At 39.6% G+C, this 27,591-nt stretch overlaps 1 protein-coding gene across 2 annotated transcripts in view; it reads left to right on the top strand.

Moving 5' to 3' along the window:
- Positions 1-26,460, top strand: part of LOC124545003 (novel acetylcholine receptor chaperone) — a 40,784-nt gene extending 14,324 nt beyond the window's left edge. For both annotated transcript variants that reach the window (XM_047123761.1, XM_047123762.1), the window contains exon 4: positions 22,516-26,460. In XM_047123761.1, the coding sequence (XP_046979717.1) occupies positions 22,516-22,620 (105 nt within the window). In that variant the 3' untranslated portion in view covers positions 22,621-26,460. The remainder of the gene's footprint in view (positions 1-22,515) is intronic.
- Positions 26,461-27,591: the final 1,131 nt, after the last annotated feature.

The following is a 27,591-nucleotide window of genomic DNA, read 5'->3' on the forward strand; positions in this document are numbered from 1 at the left end:
TGCCAACACCGCAGAGCTGCTGCCTCTCCAAAGGCTCAGTCTGGTCCACAGTCCAACACTGCCACTGCCGAAGTTGTGGCTCTGAAGCCTTCCCAGGCCAAAAAGCCACAAGGGAAAGCATCAGTCACTGACTCATGGAAAGTATCGATATCATCCTATCTAGCATTTCTCACCATTCACCTTCCAAGCCAATGGACATTGATATCGGCCTGCGACACTCATCTTGTGCCAGTGCGAGCTTTCATCCTCAGTGGAAAGACAGGGTGAATGTGCAGCAGCCATGATAAATGGCTCCCATACTGCAGTGAAACATGGATGCGTTCAGGACACATGTGGAGGAAGAGGATCTCCTAGCCCAGGAACACATCCTGTGTTTGTGTTTGGAGGAAACATGTTTTAAAACATTTGATGCCTCCATATTATGGGGCTGTATCCTCCGTCGCCAGGATGACCTGACTGGGGAAAGGGCCAAGGGAGGGACTGCTGTACTTGTCAATAGTTTGCACCATTCCTCTGCTCTCCTCATGGCTACTAACCTCCAAACAGTTGCAGTTGAAGTTCATGTGTGTCATAGGACCACTGTTTGATCCCTGTATCTACCTCCACAAAATTTTATAGACTCTAAGACTCTAACAGATCTTATAGAACAATTCCCCTGATCATTTTTGCTCCTGAGAGACTTCAGTGCCCATTATGTACTGCTGGGAGACTGAGGCTCTAACAAATCTTGTAGAACAACTCCTCCAACCATTTCTCCTAATGGGAGACTTTAGTTCTCATCAGCTCAACCTCTGGTTGCTTTTGGGTTGAGTTTTGGGTGACTTCTCATATACTGTGCATCTTCAGCCCAGTCACTCCCCATCATTTCTTTGCTGCTACGGGGTCATCCTCAGCCATCGACCTCTTCCTGCTCTCCAATCCTAGCAGACTCTGTTCAGTGGGAAGTCACTGACAACCTTCATTCCAGTGATCAGTTCCTGCTCCGGTACAACTACTGGATGGAGTTCTCACTGAAAGCACGCAGCCACACCAGATTATCAGCAACGCTGAGTGGATGCTGTTCAGCCAGCTGGCTGTGTTTGAACACTGCGACAGCATCCGGGAGTGAGTGGACCACCATGATCCACCTTGCCACTAATGTCTCCATCTTGAAATCTTCTGTTTGGCTTTGGAGACTGCCTGCCTCTTGGGGGAATGAAGAGTGCTGTTCAGTAATATGGGTCAGTCTAACCATTTAAGTGCCACCAAGCCAACAGAGGAAAATCTTGCAGCTTTTCAATTGGCAAGGGCCAAAGCTTGATATAAAATCAAAGAGACCAAGAAAAATTCATGACAAGTGTTGCTGAATTCCATCAACCATTCCACTTGTTCTACAAAAGTATGGAAAGCTATCCGAAGTATTTCCAGTTAAGACAGGTATTTACCAATAGCAGCTGTGCTGAAACCAGGGTGTCTCCAAACAGCACCCTGAGATGTTGCGAAGATCATGGCAGGGCATTTTGCAGTGGCTACTTCCAATGCCAGTCAGGATCTGTCACTCAGCTGCTAGTGCATGACCGTAAAGAGTGGTCAGTCGGACTTCAGATCCAACAATTCTGAGTCTTACAACTGCCCATGTGGGATGTGTCAAGGGAAGTCCTTCTCGAATATTTTAGAGGCAGCTATTCAGCAGTCTTTCCTACCTATGTAAACATCACTGTTTCGATATATTCTTTGACATCAGTAACGTGTATGACATACTTGGAGACACAGTATTCTCAGGCAGCTCCCAGTGGGGCTTTCATGGCCTCCTCCCCATCTTCATATGGTCTTTCCTGTCTAAGCTCTTTTTTAGGTCCTGAGTTGGTGACAAGCTGTCGGATTGTTTTCAAAGAGTGGTTTCACATTTTCTGCAGAGAATTCCGTGTGTGTGTGTGTGTGTGTGTTCATTTTAATCATTCTTGTTGTATTTTTAAGTCACGTGAATTGCATATGTGAGACACCATTCTCCCTTTTAAAGACTCTGTGATGTTTCTAGGCCTCATTTTTGCCTCCAAACTGCGTTGGTTACCCCACCTCAGAGACATGAAGTCCAGGCTCAGGAGTCAGTGAACATTTTGAATTGTGTTAGCCACATGTCCAGGGGAGCAGATGAGACGTGTCTGCTCCAGTTTTATAGGACCTTCTTGCAATTGTGTCTGGATTCTGGGGACACAGTGCATATGGGTCAGCAAGGCCTTCTTACATGAATATCATCAACAGGATACACCACAAGAAGGTCAGGCTGACCAGAGACACCTACAGGACCAGCACCATACCCAGTCTCTGTGCTGAGGTTAGTGAACCATCACTAATCACGCGGCAGTAACTTCTCATGGTGCATCATGCATGTAAGTTCATTGCTACTCCACTTCTCCAGTATACCACACCATTGCTCATCCAACTGTGGAACACCTCTTTACCACTCATCCATGATGAGGTCATTTTGGATCTTAGCAAAGTGTATTCTGGAGTCCCTTGGTGTAGGGCATGTACAGTCTCAAATCTGGGGTTTTAACTGACTGCCACACTGGTTGCTGCAGAGGCCCAGAGTGATTTTAGATTTAGCGCAGTACAGATTTTAATATGTTATTTTCCTACAGTTTAAGTGAGCACCACAACTATGTAGCTGTAGTCACAGATGGGTCCAAACAGGGAGATTTTGTTGGTTGTTCTGTTGTTTTCCTGCTCATGTCCTTGAGACCTAGTTGCCTCATGAGTTTACTGTATTTGACATAGAATTGTATGTGATCGTTAAGTCACTGGAGTAGACGAGATGTGTTACAAGTGCTAAATTCCTTATCTGTTGTGATTCACTGAGTGCTCTTCACTCTCTACAACATTTGTATCCAGCAGATACAGTAGTCTAGAATATCCATGATGTCCTCCTATGACTTCAGAGACTGGGGAAGGAGGTGTCCTTTTGCCGGTTGCCAGGGCACAGGGGTATTGCGGGGAATCAAAGGGGGGAATGTAACAGCCCAGGAGGGGTGTTGTGATCCTCAGTTAGTTCATTGTGACTTCCCCTCCATGCTATTGCCTCACTGTTGAGGTACACTGTTATGCATTTAAGGGAGGAAGAGTGGCTGGAAGTGACAGACAATAAGCTGCATCTAATAAAGTGCACAGCGCAGCTGGGCGTACCTCTTTCCAGCCACGCAGGTTGGATGAAGTTCTCTTACTCATCTTCCCAGCAAAGGACTCTCCTATGTGTGATGCTCATGGGATACATGTCACTGTGCACCACATTTTATTAGACTGTGTTTATTTTTGGTTCAGAAGGCAGTGGCACATAGTCAACAGATCTGCCATCTATTTTAAGTGATTTTTGAGCGAGTGTGGTTAGAGCTCTAAGATTCTGTGATACATCCGTCTTGTTTCCTAAAATTTTATCGAGATATTCTTAATGTGTTAATAGGGTGACTGGCTCACCCATGTTTTTTTCCTATTTTATCCGCATTTGTTTCTTTTAATTATGTAAGGGCAGTGATAACGTCACCATTGAACGCCCATACCCTTCAAACACAAAAACAACAACATACATTGTTGAGCGTTGATGTGTTTACCATGAAGACAGAGTTCTGACATGTCCTAGACATAAATACTGTGCAGTAATATTGTGCCATTCTTAGCCTCATACTTTCGTGCAATATACCGACACAATATTATTGCATCAATAATACTGAATGTGTGAGGGTTGCTTTATACTGGTGGCTAAGACAGCTATTTTCCGAGACTTTCAATTATTATTATTTCCATTGATTATTGTGAAGATGAAGTATAAAAACTTAACACTCTTTCCCCTCTTTTGTCATCCCTTTTGAGTGCATTCTTGTAAATATAAGGGGCATTCAAAAAGAAACAAGTCGGAGGCATAATTACAGAAACCAACACCTGTATGTTAGAAGTATTGACCCTGGTTGTTGAGACACTTGTCCCATTGTGACACAAGGTGGTGAACGGCTGGCTCATAAAATTCCCAGGGCTCCAATGTTAACCAGTTCCGTACGTACAGCTGGATGTCGTCATCCGAGGTGAATCATATCCCCTCAGAGCCTTTTTAAGGGGACCAAAAATGGCGTAATCACAGGGAAAGAGGTCTGGACTGTATGGAGGGTGGCCGAGAACCTCCCATTTCAATTTCTGTAGGAGTGCCATGACTGCGTTGGCCGTATGAGGCTTTGCATTGTCATGGAGCAGAATGACCCCACGGGTGAGATTGCCTGGTCGTTTTGATTTGATCGCGTGGCGAAGGGTGGTCAAGGATTGCAAGTAACGCTGGGCATTCACTGTTGTCCCGTGCTGCAGGGAGTGAATCAGAAGAGGGCAATTTTTGGTCCCCTTAAAAAGGCTCTGAGGGGGCAAACCATTCACCTCGCACGATGACGTCCAGCTGTACGTGCGGAACTGGTTAACATTGCAGCCCCGGGAATTTTATGAGACAGCCATTCACCGCCTTGTGTCACTGTGGGATAAGTGTGTCAACAGCCAGGGCCAATACTTCTGACATACAGGTACTGGTTTCTGCAATTATGCCTCCGGCTCATTTCTTTTTGAAAGCCCCTTATATAATATCACAACCATCATTAAGGTCACTACGCTTTAGATATCATTTAATTCATAGGTGTTTCCACCATATTTGAAACTGATTAGATCATGTTCACCACCTTTTCTAGTTTTGTTGGTTACATTTAATTATTCTTTCCTATGCACTGCGAGGAAAATCTTCACTTTCACTTCACTTTCACTTCAAATCATACAGGTCAAGAGTGGATGTATTACATCACTATCTCAAAGTTTGCTGAGAAGGATATATGTTGAAGTTCCACATGATACCCCTCGAGAAAACTACAACATTTTTATTTTCTGATGATTTGTTAAATTGTTACAGACCTCTGTAAATGAGAGTATTTGTGAAAATGACATAATGAAACGGAAAATTGAAAAATTGTAATAAAGAAATCAAAAGTGATAGAGATCTGAATTTATTTTCTATAAATACTTTGTTCCCAATATTCTGAGACATGATTAATCGTACGCTCTTCTGAGTATTCTTTCTTTTCCTTTTTTCTTCTTTTTTTTAAAAAAACTATGAAAATTTGTAACTTCTTGCAAATTTCAAAATTATGTTTTGAAAATATGAATAGTCACAGGATGCTATGACATTAATGCATGAAATTCTTAAACTCTCAAAATATTTGTACTTAAATATGAAATAGTCTGAAATTTTTTGGTTATTTAGAAATTATTTTCTCCAAAACCCACTTCCTAAATGTTGTGAAAATTTCGTAGTACATTATTTGGACATTGTACTTTGGGAATGTACAATCAGAGTGGCCATTACATATCTGTACAAAATGTGAGAAATTTGTTAGGTAGACCTAGCTCTACCCTCAAGGTCAAAAAATCATTGACACTTAAACAATTAAATTGCTCGCTGATTTTAAGTAAATGTCATGCAAAACTGGTATGTCTGATTCAAAATAATTACTTTAGAGAATTATAAGTGAGTGGGAAAACAGCACATAATTTTGTTCGAAAGCATTTTATAACAAAAATGAGATACAGTATATTTATACCCTTTTTTTCCTTTTATGATATTATTCACAAATTATTATTGTCTTCTGTAATGATTCAACACTACACTGTTGAAAAGGGTTTGTTTGTTTTTTTCATCCGCTTCTCATTGAACTTGTGTAGCTGAGCTGAATTTGCACTCAGACAGAGGTGATCCAACAAGAGCTGAAGTGTTGGCAGAAGAGCCAACACCGTGTTGCTAGAGGAGGCCGAAATGCACGCCTTTAAGCTCACGCAGACTGGCGTGAGGTCTGGAACAGTTAAGGGAATGTATAGTAGCAAATAAAGTACGTAGTGGATGTAATACTTAACTTTAATCCACAATTGTAGAACATCTCTCGTTACTGTACAGGCTTCACAATATTAATTATCAAATGCTATGGCGCCTCGCTAGGTCGTAGCAAATGACGTAGCTGAAGGCTATGCTTACTATCGTCTCGGCAAATGAGAGCGTAATTGTCAGTGAACCATTGCTATGAATGTCGGCTGTACAACTGGGGTGAGTGCTAGTAAGTCTCTCTAGACCTGCCTTGTGGTGGCGCTCGGTCTGCAATCACTGACAGTGGCGACACGCGGGTCCGACGTATACTAACGGACCGCGGCTGATTTAAAGGCTAGCACCTAGCAAGTGTGGTGTCTGGCGGTGACACCACAAGAGCAGTACTAGGGACATGGGAACTGCACAGAGATCTTTTGATGATGGCCATTTGAAAGAATTAGCAGGACCATGAAGTGTCATAAAGGAGACAGTTATATCTTGCAATTTATCTGTCCCGCCCACCACTGATTGTCATACACACAAGAAATAAAGTGGCTCGCTACAAAGTCTTCTAATGTATTCTGTGGCCTCTGCCTTTCATACACAGTAACAGGCTGCATCTCGTGGAGAAGCGTTCTTGCAATGTGTGTGCCACTGTGGGATGCAGCCCGGTAGTGACTTGATCGAATCCCTACCACAGGCTTCATAGCGGACCACTCTTCTTTCTTTTTTAAACAGAATTCCCTTAATGCACTTTCATTGAAAATTAAGAGTTTCATGTTTGTTACTAATGTTGATATGGTGTGTAGAAGTCCAGTAGCATCTCTTGTAGCATCAACAGCTTAATGCTGGAAATTAAATCTTGTTGTAAGATGTTTACAGAGATCTCCTGTCCCTTTATATGCACTTTTTCCATGACCTGTTTCTGAGAATACCAATTTTTTTTTTTCATCCTGATTCCTGTACTACAGTGTTGACCAAACTCATAAAGCTGAAAGCAGTTTCTAAAATGAGATGCTGCACCATCAGTCACATACGTATGTCATCAATTATCATGCTGACAGTGTAGCATGCATGAGCACTGTCAGGAATGAGATCATCACTGACAATAGCAAAACAGTGTGATGTTACAAGCAAGTGAGCAACACATGTGAATATTGATAACTGTGATGTGTGCCAGTGGTAACTTTGAAGTTTGTTCTGCAAAGCAACAGACCAGTACTCAGCAAAGTCAAAATGAAGAACTAATGTGTCAGTATTCTGGGATGTGGCTGATTGTACTTCTGCTATGGCCTGTCTCTGAATCCTCCGGATATTCCTTCATGACCCACTGCTCAACCTCTGTAACAAACTTCTCTGGCTGTACTGTCTTCTTCACCAACTCTCCTCCTTCCCACAATGCATAGATTTCATCTCTGTCAGTATTGTGAAGGTATAAATGCTTCAACAGTCATCACTCCAGCACCAGGACACATTGCACACTCCTGCAACCAACATTTATCTTGCAGCTCTTGACATGTACACAAAAGCATTAGGTCCATCTCTGTGTACTTCTTTCTTATGATGCTGCTTATGGCGTAACAAACAAGTTTCAAATTAGTGCAATAAATACTAGTGCATGCTTCCTTCACTGGCTGGCATTTTATACATTTTAGTTGTAAAGAGTAGAATTTTGTGAGACCAATTTTTAAATTTGGGTTCTCCTTTTGCATTAGGAGATATGCTTCTCTTATTGATCTTGTCATACATCTTTTTACCTTTTTAACTTTTTCACCATTTTCACTAACAGAGATAATACCAGCCTAGTTAGTATTTTGTCTGCTACAATCTTTCTCATCACTTAAGTAATATTCCAGAACAACATAAGCACATCATCTTGCAACGGATGACTGTGGGCATTCCCAAATACCTTTCTCATTCTTTATTTTATGATGTAGGGAGGATATAAAATGTAGACTGGCAATGGCAAGGAAAGTGCTTCTGAAGAAGAGAAATTTGTTAACATTGAGTATAGATTTAAGTGTCAGGAAGTTGTTTCTGAAAGTATTTATATGGAGTGTAGCCATGTATGGAAGTGAAACATGGACGATAAATAGTTTGGACAAGAAGAGAATAGAAGCTTTCAAAATGTTGTGCTACAGAAGAATGCTGGAGATTAGATAGGTAGGTCACATAACTAATGAGAAGGTATTTAATAGAATTGGGGAGAAGAGCAGTTTGTGGCACAACTTGACAAGAAGAAGGGACCGGTTGGTAGGACATGTTCTGAGGCATCAAGGGATCACAAATTTAGCATAGGAGGGCAGCATGGAGGGTAAAAATCGTAGAGGGAGACCAAGAGATGAATACACTAAGCAGATTCAGAAGGATGTAGGTTGCAGTAGGTACTGGGAGACAAAGAAGCTTGCACTGGATAGAGTAGCATGGAGAGTTGCATCAAACCAGTCTCAGCACTGAAGACAACAACAACAACAACATTTTATGAGCTTTTGAAATAAAACAATGTGAGGAAGTGGGTCTGTATTTCTGTACCTGCAGCTTAGAATAGCTACCTGGTATCAGTGTCAGTAACTGTACCTCCTCAGTATAGGTGGATGCTGAGATTGCAGTATTTAGGTTTTGAAACCACACATCACATTTCATGCACATATTACTATCTTCAGGTTCTGCATGAAGTGCATTTTCATTCACAAAGTCTTGAAGATGTTGCTTGTGTAAAACTTGTTTCAATTTCTTCCACTTTCCTTTTTACATACTGTTGTGATTCTTATCTTTGCTGGATAAAAGGGGGGATATAGTAGGGGCTACAGCAGAAATGCTAACATTCAATGCATCAGTAATTCAAACCCAGGAATATAAACATCTGCACCGTTTTCTTCAGTTTCACATTGGAGTGATGGTGATCGTTCATGTGGGTTGTCACTAAATTTCTTCTTGTAGTGAGTGTAGCAATTGCTGCACAATGGATGTGATGTTAATACCGTTACTTGAGAACCAAGATATTTCTGCAATACCACTGACAGATTTCCAACAACTGTGAAGTGTTTTTCACTTTTCGTAAACACCACTCTCTTGTGTCTCCTTTCGTATTCCCAACACCTCGCTCTTTCACTACTGTATTTCGACATTGTATCAACAAAAAGTTCAAACCAAACACAACACTTGATGCAGAATGGTTTATGTGCAAGTTCACATGTGTTTGTTGTAAACAGAAGAGCACTGGAAACAATGTTGTCAACATGCACATTTTACGCTAGGAATTCAGTGATGCGAAATATGCAGAATGTTGAAAATTTTTTAACACTCTACGCAGGAAAATATTGTCCACTGTTTTTGCACTGACCAGTAACATATTAACCAAACAATATTTTGTGTGATTCTCAAAAGTTTTCGGATGGGAGTTTTCCAGTAAGTAATTCGTAAAAATGAATTTTTTTTTACATTTTTAGTAATAAATAGTTACGTAATACAGATAGCTGGAGCAGAGAAGATACTGTTTATAATTACATCAGTAGTACCTGGTAATATGACAGAAAAAATAGTGTTCTGTGACTTTTCCAAATTAGAAAAAAAAGTTTTTAAGTGGAAAAATTAACTTATATTTAATTTTTTTTGTCATAAATTTGTAAGTTATAGGAAGCCCATAAGTGTGCATGTGTCAACTAAATTTCAACACAGTGAGAGGGAGCTTTAATGCAAGACATCCGCCAGGTTTTCAGTACTTTGGGTTTATTAGGTATATTTTTTTGTTTCTACTGTTTTAAGAGTTATACACAAAATGCACATTTTTCAAAGGGCTATACCACTTTCGAAACTTAAAGTAAATTGAAAATACTTTATTTCTTACCACTTAGAATTTGAGGTCTAATACATATTTTTTCCATAGAAATTCATGACCACGAGTTGACATGACCTGTATGATTTGAGATGAAATCACCCTGCTATAAGTGAAGTGGCAGGTCGCCTACATCCTAAGATTTGTGTTGGAGATTGGATAACCTGAGTTCCTGAGTCCCCATTAGTTCAAATAATTGCAGTAGCATTCCATTATCACATTGCTTTGTTTGAGTTTTAATGTTTTCATCCTCTGTCAGAAGTTAAACACAATACTAGAATTTCAATTTCTTCCATGTCAACTCCTTCGTTCTTAACTCACACCTGTAGAAAATAGATAGAAGGAGAGGATAGAATCTCGCTGCTCTTTCCTCCATTCTTAGCTGACACTTGTAGAATGTAGATAGAAGGAGAGGGTATTATGTAGAGATATGACAGGGATTTGTGTAAGGAAGCACACTGGAAAGAGAAGAAAAATATATTTGCAGAATGGCAAAATAAATCAGATAGATCAATTCCAAGTAAATGACTTGGGTACAAATATATGTTGGCTGTCTCACCTCAGAATGACTGCATCTAATTGAGAGCCCTAACAAGTAAGTTCTTTGGTAAAACAGATGCCGAAGTAGTAGCAATTACGTTCCAGATTATAATCACCAAAAGATGCTTCCAGTGTAAGCAGTTGATAATTTGTCATTCATGCAGCTTGTGAAATCAGTGACTTTCACACTTGTGCAGAAAACTGTAAATTTATTTATGTATTCATTCAGAAATCATCTCGCAGTGATATATGATTTGTCATCATAATACAGTAATTATAAATTACTCAAAGTATACATAATGAGAATATTATGAAAAGGACAGTTTGCAACTTACCATACAGAGGAGATGTTGAGTCGTAGACAGGCACAACAAAAAGATTAGTAAACAAATAAGCTTTCAGCCAAACCAAAAGGCCTTCTTATAAAATAGACCATGCATACACATTCACACAAGCAAAACTTACACACACGACCACTGTCTCTAGCCACTGGGAGGAGTAGGTGAAAAAAGAGACTGGGTGCATTGGTTGAATAGAAGGCTGTGTAGTGGTGGAATGGGAGCAGGGATGGGGATCAGTGGGTGAAGTACAGGGACTAATAAAGTTTGAGGTCAGGGGGTTTACGAGAACATAGGATATATTGCAGGGAGAGTTCCCACTCATGCAGTTCTGAAGAGCTGATGTTGGTAGGAGAGATTCATATGGCACAGGCTATGAAGCAGTCAGTGAGGTGAAGAACATCATGTTGCACAGGATGGTCAGCAACTGGGTGGTCTAGCTGTCTCTTGGCTGTAGTTTGTCCCTGGCCTTTCATACAGACAGACAGGTTGTTGGTTGTCATGCCCATGTTGAATGCAGAACAGTGGTTGCAGCTTAGCCTTAGCTTGTAGATCAGATGACTACTTTTGTAGGTAGTCTTGGCTTTGATGAAATGATGATTCTTGTGACTGGGCTGGAGTAGGTGGTGATGGGAAGATGTTTGGGACAGATCTTGCATCCAGATCTATTACAGGGGTATCAGCCATGAGGCAAGAAATTGGGAGCAGAAGTGGGGTGGGGATGGACGAGGATATAGTGTAGGTTCGGTGGGAGGTCGAATACCAGTATGGGATGGGTAGGAAGAATAGTGGGTAGGATATTCCTCATTTCAGGGCACGATGAGAGGTTGACAGAGAATGTGATTGAGTTGCTCCAGTCCTGGGTGGTACTGAGTCATGAGGGGAATGCTCTGTGGGCCGATAGTGGGACTCTGGGAGTTGGTGGATGACTGAAAGGATAAGGCACAAGAGATCTGTTTTCGTACGAGGTAGGGAGGGTAATTTCGGTCTGTGAAGGTCTTAGTGAGATCCTTGGTGTATTTGGAGAGGGTCTGCTCGTTACTACAGATATGATGACCACAGGTGGCTAGGCTGAATGGAAGGGGCTTTTTGGTGTGGTATGGGTGGCAGCTATCAAAGTGGAGGTATTGTTGGTGGTTGGTAGGTTTGATATGGATGGAGATACTGATGTAGCCATCTTTGAAGTGGATATCAACATTGAATGCAGGTGGCTTGTTGGCTTGAGGAGACCTGGTGAGGCAAATGGGGGAGAAAGTGTTGATATTCTGGAGGAATGTGGATAGGGTATCCTCACCCTTGATCCAGATCACAAAGATGTCATCAATGAACCTGAACCAGGTGGGGTTTGGAATTCTGTGTGGTTGGGAAGGATTCCTCTAGATGCCCCGTAGTAGTATGGCATAGGATGGTGCCATGCTCGCGCCCATTGCTGTACCACAGATTTGTTTGCAGGCGATGCCTTCAAAGCTGAAATAATTGTGGTTGAGGATGTAGTTTGTCGTGGTGACCAGGAAGAAGGTTTTAGGTTTGAAACCAGTTGGGCATTGGGGAGAGGTAGTGTCCAGTAGCGGCCAAGCCATGGGCATTGGGGGTGTTAGGGTAAAGGGAGATGATATCAGTAGTGATGAGCAGGGCAGTGTGTGGTAAAGGAACAAGGACTGTGAAGAGTGGGTGGAGGAAACTCTTCGTGTCTCATAACCAGCTGCAATGGGGCATCTTGGGTGGGTTTATAGACTTTGACTCTGGGGAGAGGTTCTTGAAGAGGTATTGGACATCCTATTGGATTCGTGGAATGGGGTCATTGTGGCCAGGTTATAGGTGGGCGAATCTGACAGCTGCCACAGTCCTTTCTTTGGGTAATCCCAGCAGTTGAAAACCACAGTGGTGGAGCCATTGTCAGCAGGTGGAATTGTAAGGTCAGGATCAGATTTTAGGTGATGGTTTGCAGTTCTTTTTGTTGATGTAAGGTTAGCTTCCATGTTGAGGAATTTGGGGAATGATGGTAAGGCAAGATTTGAGGTTAAGAAATTCTGAAATATTAACAGAGGGTAATTTGGGGGCAGGGCAGGTGCATCACAGTTGGATGGAGGAGTTAACTGAGTCAAAGGTTCAGCATTGGTTTTGGGTTGAGTCAGATTTGAAGGATTGGTGGCAGAAATGTGTTTCCACTGTAGGGCCAGAAGGAAGGAGAGGCCAGGAGGAAGGAGAGGGGATCTTTAACAAGTCCAGCATGATTGAAATTTGGGGGGGGGGGGGGGTAAGGCATTTGGGAAGAAATGATACTAAGGCATTTGGAGGAAAGGTTAATGGCTGCGTTTTGGGTCTGTTTAGGTTCTGGATCCTGTATGGCGGTAGGAGGGAGTTTTTGAGGGGTGTGGTAAGGTTAATACGTCTGCGAGACAGGGTTTATCAGCTATCAGGGCATGTGGGGGAGATTTGGAGCCTGTTATAGCAGTCGTGGGTAGTGGTAAGCCAAAGGCGGGAGTGGGAGGTCAACAGGTGTGGAGAGTGATTTGAGGTGCCGTTGTGCATACCGTTCTAGTTCCTGGAGGGCAAGAGGTGGGATACAAGATTGTAAAGCATGAGAATTTTATGGATGGAGAGGAGGTTTGGGCCAGATTTGCAGGGTTATGCAGGGCTAGGTTGGTGAGGACTAAGGACTGGCAGACTGAACAGATGGGGGTAATTGTGGAAGGGATGGTTGCAGCTGGAGATGGATAATTTCATGGTAAGGCCATTTGAGAGGATTCTGTGAGCCAGGCAACAACACAGAGCAATACGCGGCACTGGGTTTTGGCATTGATTAAGGAAACTTTTCAGTTTTGGCACAGATGGAAGGAGCAAACACACAAACTGAATAGATAAATACATCTACATCCACATGGATACTCTGCAAATCACATTTAAGTGCATGGCAGAGGGTCCATCGAACAACCTTCAAAATTCTCCATTATTCCAATCTCATATAGTGTGCGGAAAGAACAAACACCTGTATCTTTCCATACAAGCTCTGATTTCCCTTATTTTATCATGGTGATTGTTTCTCCTTATGCAGGTTAGTGTCAACAAAATATTTTTGCATTCGTAGGAGACAGTTGGTGATGGAATTTCGTGAGAAGAGTCCATCACAACGAAAAGCACCTTTACTTTAATGAAGTCCAGCCAAAATCCTGTATCATTTCTGTGACACTCTCTCCCATATTGTGTGATAGTACAAAACATGCTGCCCTTCTTTGAACTTTTTCGATGTATTCTGTCAGTCCTATCTGGTAAGGATCCCACACCGTGCAGCAGTATTCTAAAAGAGGATGGGCAAGTGTATGTAGGCAGTCTCCTTAGTAGGTCTGTTACATTTTCTAAGTGTCCTGCCAATAAAACGCAGTCTTTGGTTAGCTTTCCCCACAACATTTTCTATGTGTTCATTCCGATTTAATTTGTTTGTAATTGTAATTCCTAGGTATTTAGTTGAGTTTACAGCCATTATATTTGACTGATTTATTGTGTAACTGAAATTTAATGGATTCCTTTTAGCACTCATATGGATGACCTCACACTTTTCGTTATTTAGGGTCAACTTCCAATTTTCGCACCATTCAGATATCTTTTTAAATCGTTCTGCAGTTTGTTTTGATCTTCTGATGACTGTATTAGTCGATAAATGACAGCGTCATCTGCAAACAACCTAAGACAGCTGCTCAGATCGTCTCCCAAATTGTTTATATAGATAAGGAACAGCAAAGGGCCTATTGCACTACCTTGGGGAATGCCAAAAATCTCTTCTGTTTTACTCGATGACTTTCCGTCAGTTACTATGAACTGTGACCTCTCTGACAGGAAGTCAGCTATCCAGTCACAATGATATTCCATAAGCCGCTTGATGGTACAGTGTCAAAAGCTTTCTGGAAATCCAGAAGTACAGAATCGACATGAAATCCCTTGTCAGTAGCACTCAACACTTCAATTAGTTGTGTTTCACAAAAACAGTGTTTTCTAAACCCATGTTGACTGTGTGTCAATAGACCATTTTCTTCAAGGTAATTCATAATGTTCAAACACAATATATGTTCCAGAATCCTGCTGCATATTAATGTTAATGATGTTGTTGTCGTTATGGTCTTCAGTCCTGAGACTGGTTTGATGCAGCTCTCCATGCTACTCTATCCTGTGCAAGCTTCTTCATCTCCCAGTACCTACATCCTTCTGAATCTGCTTAGTGTATTCATCTCTTGGTCTCCCTCTACGATTTTTACCCTCCACGCAGCCCTCCAATAATAAATTGGTGATCCCTTGATGCCTCAGAACATGTCCTACCAACCGATCCCTTCTTCTAGTCAAGTTGTGCCACAGACTCCTCTTCTCCCCAATTCTATTCAATACCTCCTCATTAGTTATGTGATCTACCCATCTAATCTTCAGCTTTCTTCTGTAGCACCACATTTTGAAAGCTTCTATTCTCTTCTTGTCCAAACTATTTATCGTCCATGTTTCACTTCCATACATGGCTACACTCCATACAAATACTTTCAGAAATGACTTCCAAACACTTAAATCTATACTCAATGTTAACAAATTTCTCTTCTTCAGAAACGCTTTCCTTGCCATTGCCAGTCTACATTTTATATCCTCTCTACTTCGACAATCATCAGTTATTTTGCTCCCCAAATAGCAAAACTCCTTTACTACTTTAAGTGTCTCATGTCCTAATCTAATTCCCTCAGCATCACCCGACTTAATTCGACTACATCCCATTATCCTCATTTTGCTTTTGTTGATGTTCATCTTATATCCTCCTTTCAAGACATTATCCATTCCGTTCACCTGCTCTTCCAAGTCCTGTACTGTCTCTGACAGAATTACAAAGTCATTGGCAAACCTCAAAGTTTTTATTTCTTCTCCATGGGTTTTAATACCTACTCCGAATTTTTCTTTTATTTCCTTCAGTGCTTGATCAATATACAGATTGAATAACATAGGGGAAAGGCTACAACCCTGTCTCACTCCCTTCCCAACCACTGCTTCCCTTTCATGCGCCTCAACTCTTGTAACTGCCATCTGGTTTCTGTACAAATTGTAAATAGCCTTTCGCTCCCTGTATTTTACCCCTGCCACCTTCAGAATTTGAAAGAGAGTATTCCAGTCAACAATGTCAAAAGCTTTCTCTAAGTCTACAAATGCTAGAAATGTAGGTTTGCCTTTCCTTAATGTTTCTTCTAAGATAAGTCATAGAGTCAGTATTGCCTCACGTGTTCCAGTATTTCTACGGAATCCAAACTGATGTTCCCCAAGGTTGGCTTCTACCAGTTTTTCCATTCGTCTGTAAAGAATTCGTGTTAGTATTTTGCAGCTGTGACTTATTAAACTAATAGTTCGGTAATTTTCACATCTGTCAACACCTGCTTTCTTTGGGATTGGAATTATTATATTCTTCTTGAAATCTGAGGGTATTTCACCTGTGTCATACATCTTGCTCACCAGATGGTAGAGTTTTGTCAGGACTGGCTCTCCCTAGGCTGTCAGTAGTTCTAATGGAATGTCATCTACTCCTGGGGCCTCATTTCGACTCAGATCTTTCAGTGCTCTGTCAAACTTTTCACGCAGTATATTAATGATATGGGCCTGTAATTAAGTGGATTTCTCCTACTACCCTTCTTGAATATTGGTGTGACCTGTGCAACTTTCCAGTCTCTGGGTACAGATCTTTCGTCGAGCGAATGGTTGTATATGATTGTCAATTATGGAGCTAATGCATCAGCATACTCTGAAAGGAACCTAATTGGTATACAGTCTGGACCAGAAGACTTGCTTTTATTAAGTGATTTAAGGTGCTTCACTACTCTGAGGTTATCTACTTCTATGTTACTCATGTCGGCAGTTGTTCTTGATTCGAATTCTGGAATATTTACTTTGTCTTCTTTAGTGAAGGCATTTCGGAAGGCTGTGTTTAGTAACTCTGCTTTGGCAGCACTGTCTTCAATTGTATCTCCATTTCTATCTCGCAGAGAAGGCATCGACTGTTTCTTGCCGCTAAAATACTTCACATATGGCCAGAATTTGTTTGGATTTTCTGTCAGGTTTCGAGACAAAGTTCCGTTGTGGAAACTGTTATAAGCATCTCACATTGAAGTCTGCACTGAATTTCGATCTTCTGTAAAAGATCACCAATCTGGGGGATTTTGCATCTCTTTAAATTATGTATGTTTGTTTCGTTGTTTCTGCAACAGTGTTCTGACCTGTTTTGTGTACCAAGGAAGATCAGCTCCATTGTTTGTTAATTTATTTGGTATAAATCTCTCAATTGCTGCTGATACTATTTCTCTGAATTCAAGCCATATCTGGTCTACACTTATATCATTAATTTGGAAGGAGTGGAGATTGTCTCTCAGGAAGGCATCAAGTGAATTTTTATCTGATTTTTGGAATAGGTATATTTTTTGTTTATTTTTGAAGAATTTGGGGGTTAGAATATTCAGTCTCACTACGTCAACCCTGTGTTCACTAATCCTTGTATCCGTTTTGATGCTCGTTATTAACTCAAGATTATTTGTCGCTAAGAGGTCAAGTGTGTTTTCACAACCATTTACTATTCTCGCGGGCTCGTGAACTAACTTCTCAAAATAATTTTCAGAGAATATATTTAGCGAATAAGCTTCTATAAGCTTCTATAAAGATGTTAGTTGTGGTCTTTGTGAAGAAATCATTCTGAAATTTGCCTGAAATGATTTAGGAAAACCATAGAAAACCTAAATCAGGATAGCCATACAGAACAAACTCTATTCCCTCAAACATGAGGTAAGTGTGCTAACAACTGCACTGCCTCATTTGGTTGGTCCCTAGTATACAGTGTTCTTTGGTTTGTAAACAGTTTTCTCCAGATAATTACTTATAATGTAAAATGGTTTTGCACTTCGTTGCTGCACTTACTAAGGATAGCGTCTGGTGACTCCTGTACCACAAACATGCTGTTATGCTCCTTGCACTAACTCCAGTATGTTTGGAAGACTGACTCCAGGCTCGCAAACATGCAACTTTGCCCCATGCAAGTCTCTATGTCCTCTCAATCCATCTGAAAAACTGAGTCAGCATCCCGCATGATGAGAGGTGTTGAGCTCAAGAGAATGGCACGTTAACATCAAGCAGTATAGCTCTTGCAACATTGTTTTCTTGTGAAAGGAATACATCATGATCATGTATATCAGAACCTCACTAATCTGTCTCCCATAGGACGGGAAGCAAGGTCAGAATGCAAAATAGGTGTAATTATCAGAGGATCACTTTTATTGGCCTATGACATCAGAAAGCAGTACAGTGCAACTTTTAACTTTCAACTGGAAATACTGTCTGAAATGTTGTTCAACATTAAAACAGTCACAGAACATGGGAAAAAAAGAAAAGAAACGCTAACACACAAAAAAATATTCCACAAAACTGTAATATCAATAGTGTCTCTACCATAAAATATGTCTGTATTGTTCAGTAAGATATTGTTACTGTGGGTGAAAGTTTAACATCTGTACCTGCCTTATTACAGTACTGCACTCAATTGATTTGCACTGAATTGTTTGAAACATCAGAAATTACATGCTAAAAAGTGATGTGATAAGAAGTCACAAAAGTGTACATTTGTAGACTACTGTCAGGCAACCGAAGGCTATCGATTCATCAATGGGGAGACCTGCCAGATAACTGTCAGCAGGGATGAAAAATTCCTTAAGGATGAGAATTTTTCAAGCTCAAAGACAGCGGAACTTAATACCACAGATGCCTTAGGATTGGAACAAGAAGCAGTTCTTCTGGACGCCATTAATTTACAAACTGAAAGAGAAGTCAAATCAGTAGAAAATTATAATGAATCTTTTTATGGCTTTGACAGTGATTCAATAGAAACTGAAGCTCAAGATGAAGGTCATGAAAATCAAAACATAGTTCAAGAGGTTACATGTTGAAGGTACAATAGAGAATCAAAGCCAAGACATGGCCTGATCATGTTTCTTACTATTTGAAAGAATGACTTTCAAGTGAAGACATTGGAAGGGACAAATAATGAAGAATGGAAAAAGCAATGAAGAAAGAATTTTCATCTCTAGTTTGTAATAAAACATTTGAAGTAGTAGAGCTACCCAAGTGACACAAACCACTCAAGACTAAGTGGGTATTAAAAGTAAAGCCTGGGACTAGCAGTACATTAGAGACATTTAAGACATGCCTAGTGGTAAAAGAATGTGCTCAAGTTCAGGATGTTGACTGTCAGGAAACCTACACACCAGTAGTCAAGCATGCATCCGTTAGATATCTCTTGTCTATGGCAGCTTGAGAAAACCTGGAGTGTATGGCAGCTTGAGAGAAACTGGAGACCAACCATGTTGACATCACTACTGCATCTCTCTATGGAAATGGAAATGCAGAAAGTTATTCATTCCACCAGAAAATTTTTCAAGTCCTGGAGAAGTATGGAGGTCAAACAAAGCTGTTTATGGACTCAAATAAGCTGGCAGGAACTGCAATCAAAAAATTGACGAGGTATTAAGAAAACTGAAACTAAACAGATCAAACACTGATCTATGTATCTATTTTCACAGAGATGGCACCAATTTAGTCATCATAGCTTTGTATGCTGATGATATGCTATTATTCTCAAATGACCGAAGTGTTTTGGATCAGTTTAAAATAGATTTTTTGAGATGAAAGATTTAGGACAAGTAAGCCAATGCTTAGGCATGGCAATTACATGGGATGATGAAAAAGGAAAAATTTGGATCTCCCAGAAATTCTGTGCAAAAAAAATTCTGGAGAAATTTGGAATGGATAAAGCCAAACCGGCACCAACACTAGTTTGGACCTTGAAGAAGTCGAATCATGTGATAATGTATATTATCAAGAGGCAATAGGAAATCTTCTATATCCATCTCAGATCTCCAGACCTGATACGCATTTCACTGTAAATCTCCTCAGCAGATCTAATCATTGTTTTAAAAAGATTCATTGGGTGTCAGTAAAAAGATTGTTTAGATATTTAAAGGGAATCGTGAACTACGTGTTATAATTTTCTAGGGATGGTAACAGAGAAATAATGGCCTTCAGTGATGCAGATAGGGGAAATAAAATCAGCGACAGTCCCACTGTAACTGGTTCATGCATAAAAATGCAAAACTCTCTAATTTTATGGTCTAGTAGAAAACAAAAAATTATTGCACTTTCTACCTGTGAAGCTGAATTTATGGCCTTAACATCAACTGTTCAAAAATTACTGTGGTTAAGACAACTTATGTCTGAGGTAGATCCAAGCAGTGTCAAAGTCAGTTACAGTATATTGTTGTAATAAAGGAGCCATCAGTTAGCCAAGAATCTAGTGACAAACTCTAGATCCAAGCATGTAGATATAAAGTATCATTTTATGAGAAGGCTTTTTGAGTCAGTGTTATTGATGTTGCTCTTCTGCCTTCTGAAGAAATGTTAGCCGATGCTTTCGCAAAACCACTTAGCAATGCCAGACACAGAACGTGTAAGAAACTGTGGTCTTGTGAAATAAGTGAAGGGGAGAGACTGTACGTTTAGACTTAATACTGTGTGTAGGTGTTAAATTTATGTTGAGGCATGTAAATTGATATTGACAGTTTTTTTTGTTTACTCCTTTGTGTTGTAATTTATGTGATCTGGGGTATGTAACTGTTGTTATAGATGCACTGATTAATCGATAAAATGTCATTTCAGAAAGCTTTCACATTTATATTAAAGAATGCACAACTGTAACAACTGTTAGAAATTCTGTGTAAAAGTAAACTTCCAATATAATAACCACTAAATACACACATCAAAAAAATATTCTGCATCCCCTTGGATCCAAGAGTTCAGGAACCTGTACAGAAAATTGAAATAGATATCGACATAAACATTATTTCTGCCATTTTTATTGCTCTCGAAAAGCACACATTGCATGTTGTACCACCATACAGCAAGACCTTCAGAGGTGGTGGTCCAAATTGCTGTACACACGAGTACCTCTAATACCCAGTAGCACATCTACTTGCATTGATGCATGCCTGCATTTAGTGTGGCATACTATCCACAAGTTCATTGAGACACTGTTGGTTCAGATTGTCCCACTCCTCAATGGCAATTCGGCATAGATCTCTCAAGAGTGATTGATGGGTCACATCGTCCATAAACAGCCCTTTTCAATCTATCCTTGGCATGTTCGATAGGGTTCATGTCTGTAGAACATGATGGCCACCCTAATTGAGCAATGTCGTTATCCTGAAAGAAGTCAGTCACAAGATGTGCACAATGGGGACGCAAATTGTCGTCCATGAAGACTAATGCCCCGTCAATATGCTGCCGATATGGCTGCACTGTCGGTTGGAGGATGGCATTCACATATCGTAAAGTCGTTGCAGCGCCTTCCATGACCACCTTGCAGCATACGTCGGCCCCACGTAATGCCACCTCAAAACACCAGGGAACCTCCACCTTACTGCACTTGCTGGACAGTGTGTCTAAGGTGTTCAGCTTGACCGGTTTGCCTCCAAACACGTTGCCGACGATTGTCTGGTTGGAGGCATATGTGACACTCATCGGTAAAGAGAACGTGATGCCTCTCCTGAGCGGTCCATTCGGCATGTTGTTGGACCCATCTGTAGCGTGCTGCATAGTGTCATGGTTGCAAAGATGTATCTCGCCATGGACGTCGGGAGTGGAGTTGTGCATCATGCAGCCTATTGCACACAGTTTGAGTCATAACACAATGTCCTGTGGCTGCACAAAAAGCATTATTCAACATCGTGGCATTGCTGTCAGGGTTCCTCCGAGCCATAGTTCGTAGATAGCGGTCATCCACTGTGTTGTAGCCCTTGAGCAGCCTGGGCATGGCATGTCATCGACAGTTCCTTCTCTTTGTGTCGATTCTCCATGTCTGAACAACATCGCTTTGGTTCACTCCGAGACACCTGGACACTTCCCTTGTTGAGAGCCCTTCCTGGCACAAAGTAACAATGCGGATGCAATCGAACTGTGGTATTGACCGTCTAGGCATGGTTGAACTACAGACAACACAAGCCGTGTACCTCCTTCGTGGTTGAATGCTCAAGCATGGTTGTTTACATCTTTGGGTGGGTTTAGTGACATCTCTGAACAGTCAAAGGGACTGTGTCTGTGACACATTATCCACAGTCAACGTCTGTCTTCAGGAGTTCAGGGAACCGGAGTGATGCAAAACTTTTTTTGATGTGTGTGTATTGAAGAGATACTTCCCTCCATTACCAAAATGACAACTGATGCCTTCATTTAGGCAGGTTGTGCCATAAATTTCACTTTCCCACAGTTTGATGCAATACTACCGCATTATTTATTTGGTCTATCTACTATATAACTTTTGCTTTCTTCTGTAGCGCCACAGTTCAAAAGTTTAATCTCATCATTATGAAAGCTGATGTTGGTTTCAAACTTTACAGTGACAGAGATAGGGACATGCATAATCTATGTGCATATGTAGTTTAAGCAGTATGCCATTTAAAGAGCTGTGAATTGCAGAGATCTTGATGATATACCCTCATGAATGCCACCTGTGTTACACTGAGAACTTTTTGAATGTCCCTCATAGGGTGCCAGGAAAATCAGTGGATGTATTCGGACTAGTTGAACAGCAGAAGACTACCCCACAATATGTAAGCAGGATTGTGAGCAGAAAGAGTTGTTATAACCAGACCATGACCTGCAGTAATTTTAATAGTATACCACTTTTATTAGTTTCAGTTTTTGTGTTTGTGATGTAAGGAACATTGCACTTGAAATGAATTTCTGTCATACACACTTAAATCTATCTATTCTTGGTATTCCCGTGGTCAAAGATCATCATCCAAATAACTTTGCAGCATTATTTGCAGACACATCAGTGCCCTGATATTGAAACAGTTTGTACAAATAAATATGTCAGTTCAAAAAAGCAATTCTTACAGGTGTTCTTCTTCATGTTGACGGGGAGGCTCGTAATTGATTGGCAACTAAGGCGGAAGGAAGCAGCTGAAGTTGTGATGGCAAATGGTGAAAAGAAGCAGAACTAAAGAATGCTGGCATCGCAAACTGATGTGTGTGTACAAGTTCATATGCAAAATGCACAGACATGCACACACAGTGCAGAATGGGCTACAGAGAAGAGATCAAATACAGCATTTTGAGGGTAACAACTCTCTTTATTTCTCAGGATGCAGCCAGTGCGACTACTGCAGATTGGTGCATTTAGACACAATGAATGAAACTTATTGGACTCTGACCACAAGTAGTAAATTTCCAAAAATTGCTGGCGTATTGCTCATACCATAGAACAAAAGGAATTTTATCCTACATTCTAAGAGAAAGGAATTTTATCCTTGTTTAAGTGTCATCAATATCTTGCCTAAAATATAGTCGGCAGTGTGGATTAGAGAAGATCATTTCTGAGCTTTAGTGCCATATTTCATTTATTTATTTTATTGGCAAATATTCTGTCCTACAGCAAAGGTCCCAATATAATTGTTTTTCTTCCTCACAAAAAAGTTAAGGAACAAATATGTCTCCAAACAAATGTTCGAGGGAAAGGCCCACTTCAGAGTGAGAAACTTCCAAAATTGACTTCACATTAACTTACATTTGCAAGTATTGTATTTGCTGCAGTGAAAAGGAATTTGTACTTTGTATTGTCCTGCTTTTGGGACTCCTAGAGGTTGAAAATTTACATTTTCTCTATATTTTATCTTGTCTCTTTGAGAGGATGTGAATCTGGGCCTCTACTAAATGTGCATTGCCTCTAGACTGCCGCTTACCTGTTAGGGATTACAACACTGGAGAGCATATAATTTTTTAACCTTTTTTGCACAAGTACAACTCATCCTGTACAGTTGAGTTTGAGCCGTAAATTTCTACTACTCTTATTTTTGTGTTTTTTTGGTGAATTTAGTGTTTAAATAATTTATTATATATTTTTATAGGCTGTTGTGGCAGTGTATTTTATTTGGAAGCTTTTGCTCAACTATTTAGCACCATGTGTAAAGATATTGATGTTTCTGCATCATGTGATCATTTCATCTAATGTATTATTGTAAAAAGAAATATTTATCAAATGTATCCTGTCCCACTTGTGAATTTTAAACCAAAGACAATGATGCTGTGTTTTTAATAGACTCATAGTGACAGAGATATGTTCCCATTGTACATAAAAATCATGTCACAGTTCTAGTCATCTCAATTTTTCATCCTATGTATATTTTAAAAGGCCTAAAACATAGTATGTTTCATTAGAAGTGATTTATTTTCTTTTTAATGTGATAACTAAAGAAATAGGTGATAGTTTGTATGTTCATTTTAACTTTTTTCTGATAAAGCAATAATTAGTGTGTGGCGCACTTATCTTGAGATGGATTTTTGTCATATAAAGAGCTTCATTCTCATAAATGCATAACAGCAAATATCAGTGCACTGTAGCCATTAGAACCAATTACTGAAATTTAGTTATCATAGCTATAATTAACATTTACATCGGTTTCATAATTTTTATTAACTCAGTGAGTCTACAGTAATATTACACATCTACAGATGTGTGGGATTTTGCCAAAGTGTGCAACTTTCTCTGTCATTTCAGTATTAATATTCTTGTTGCATCTGCTTTACAGGCTACATGTTTGTGCACTTTGAAGCTCACTACAGACATTTACTGCAGTTACACAGAATTAGGCACTATAATTTGGACAGTAAATGTCAACAAGGTTTACATGCTTTTCTTGTTTATGTATTTTTAACAGTGTGTCTGAAGTAAACTTTTCAGTAACATTTAATATTGTAAATCATAGAAAATGACCATATGGACTCCCCATTCTTGAATTAGTTTGGAAGTAAACATAGCATCACAGAAGTTGGACTGAAAGGGAGAGAAAATGGAGTGTAGTTGACAAACTGCTGATGGTTGTAATAGCAAGTGGTTATTGCAGTTGTGTACTGCCAGAAAAATATCTTCAAGAGTTCATTGTTAGCTGGGTCAGTATATGAAATTCTGGACGACACCACTGTAAGTTGTAGCATAAGAATTCAAAATCATAGATACGGTTCACAGCAATTTTTCACAATATTTTGAAACATGATGATCTGCTTATTCTGTCTTTATATATGTACCTTATTTGGTGAGTGGGATGACAGTGAAATAAGGTGACAGTTTTGAGATATATTTACATAGAAATTACCTGAGCTGATGTGTCAAGGCATCAGATGCAGTTCTAAATGTGATGGAGCTCCATTCCAAAAACGTGCATAATTTCAGTTATTGCTGCATATGTTTCATTTTATTGTGTGCTTTGAAAATATTGATCGAGCTCCTATTTGTCAGAGCTTAAAATTATTTATCTGTCTTACATGCAGGTATTATGATGTGTCCATAAGCCTAAACAAAACTGACAACATTAATACTGGTTCTCACTGACACAGAAATAAATTCTTAAAATGTTGGTGTCATGAGTTAAATGCATACTTCTTCAGCTGTTGCATAGGTGCAGAATATAAGCAATAAACAAAAATGAGGACAAATAATCGCTCTTTGACATCTCATTGATTCATAGTGGTAGACACATACAGCAACACAGAGAATTTGATTAATTTTCGAGCTACTGTTCTTTTTCTGATTTAAGTAAAAAAACATCGCCAGAGACCTGCGGATGTGGGTGCTGTATGTGTGCCTGTGCCTATGTGGAGAGTATAATTCACTCAAGGTGAATGCTTGCATATCCCCAATGTTCTTTATTGTTCAATTTGGTATTTCCATTAACATGGTATTTCATAGTAGGTGAAGAGCACTGTTTCAAATTTTTTGTAACTGCACTTTTGCTTCCACATTTCTTTCCTCTAAATTTTAATGTAAAAAATTAAGTATTCAAAAGTATTACTGCAGTGGAATGGAGTCTTCTATCATATCACACTGCTATTGCCTATGGAATTGGACAGTTTCATTTTCAGAAAGTTGTCTTTATTAAATTTCCACTGTACCTTCCTGTTTAATAAATTGTAATCCAATACACTAAACTATCATAAGACCATTTTACTATTATTAGCAGTCTGCCATGGTGTGAGCTTGTAAATATAATGAACTTGAATGAGAAGGAATTTGTAGAAAGACTTAAATGCAAACTCTAGTCACAATGAAAATTAGCACCGAGGAGTTGTGCTGAGATCATAAATGATACTTGTACTTAATTGAATGTATTTGTTATTATAAGGCTGATACAAACACACACATATAACAAAGAAAGTGGTCTTGTAGTACATGCACCCCTCGCCGCATTGTACATTAATTTTGGGAAGCCTGATGATGTCTGTGTAGTTTCATTTTGTTATCAGCCATCTTATAATTTCTGATATTGAATATAAAAGTTTGGACTCAAGATGCAGCTTATGACCTGTCTCTGAAGTATCCATATTTTATTAATTTTGGGTATCAACTTTTGTAACAGAAAGTACTGTATTGACACACATTCATAGATTTTTTTCACATTATAAACCTGTTTAACTGTCAATTTCTCAATAAAAGTGTTAGATCTCAATAATGAAAACTGAAAGAAATATCTAGTCATGGGCAGCTAGAGGAAACTAAACGCTGCCTTGTTTTGTACACTTAGAGTGAATGAGAAGGTTCAAATTATTTGGCTGTGAACATGTTAAAAAAGAACAGATTATAAAATATGCATGCATGAGAATAATTTTCAGGAATGTTAGTTTGTTTTGCCATTCATCACATACAAAGTGTTCATTTAAAACCATGTTCTGTGTATAGGAGAGATTATTATAAGAAGAGTGTGTACTCCGTATTTTTTTCATATTTGTTGTTCATGTTTGATGCTTATGTACATATACATTTTTGAATAAATCACTTTTGAGAATTTCTACTGTGAGTCTTATGCTTTGGTCCTATCAGTTTTGATGCTAAAATTATAATCCTGGGGGAAAAAAAAGGTGGGTACCATGTAGCAGAACTGTGTCCATTTACACCTTGTACTATTTTACAAAGAACCACACGTCAGTGGCACAATCTTTGTTTCTCCACCTCCTGCCTACCAGCCCTAGTATGAGCCTGCAACTGCATCTATTTTGTAAATGATGCGGTACATGATGGAAGAAAGATGTGTATCTTTCACTTTCCAGTACATTCCATATTAGATAAAAATGTGTTCTGCTTGTGGCTATCCAAATGCGAGAACCTTTTCAGATGACATGGTAAAAAATTAAGTTGAAAGGAATGGAAAGCTCTTGATAACTACATATCAGTTTTATTAATCATGAGGTTTATGAAAGTGAAGATATTGTTTGTGATGGTAAGTCTTTAGAATTGTTCACATTTTCATTAGTTGAAAATTTCACTATTAAAATGTAATTTTTTATAAACAAATGTCTATTAGACAGTATTGTAACAGTTGTTCAGAAGATTTCATCTATGCAACATACTAAAAGTTACAGCAAACTGAAATGCCATAACTCTTAACTTTTTACGAAAAACTGTTGTATTATTCAACCACTGTCGTATCAGTTTTAGATGGGGGATTGTTTTGATCTATGGTTGCTTGAGGTACCAGAAGAGGTCGGGCTTGTACCACTGCTTTTACGGTACTGCCAACGACCAAATGCCTTCTGTACGTCTTTGTTTTGCTTTATGTTGTATGTTGCTTCTTCTTTTCTCTTATTTTGAAATGAGTGTACATGCACTTTAGGTCTGTCAGAAGGTTATAGTATGACACCCGCAAACCCTAAAAGAAAAGAGAGGTTTATAATACAAAGTGGTGCTCGTAAAATTATACACAATGTGCTGGAGTGATGTCAGGTGGAAAGGAAGTGCAAGAAGCTCGAACACCATATCATTCAGTCCCTTAAAAGAGTTGCCATTTACACTGGCAAAAGTTTAGGCAGCATAGACAGGATTATAAACGTTATCAGCTCTCATCCAGGTGGAATCACCTGGGACTACTAGGAAGAAAAGGTCAGTTTTAATGATATGAGTAACTAGGCCTCCCCCACAGCATTGC

The sequence above is a fragment of the Schistocerca americana genome, chromosome 8 (genome assembly GCF_021461395.2).
Source record: "Schistocerca americana isolate TAMUIC-IGC-003095 chromosome 8, iqSchAmer2.1, whole genome shotgun sequence".
Classification (NCBI taxonomy): domain Eukaryota; kingdom Metazoa; phylum Arthropoda; class Insecta; order Orthoptera; family Acrididae; genus Schistocerca; species Schistocerca americana.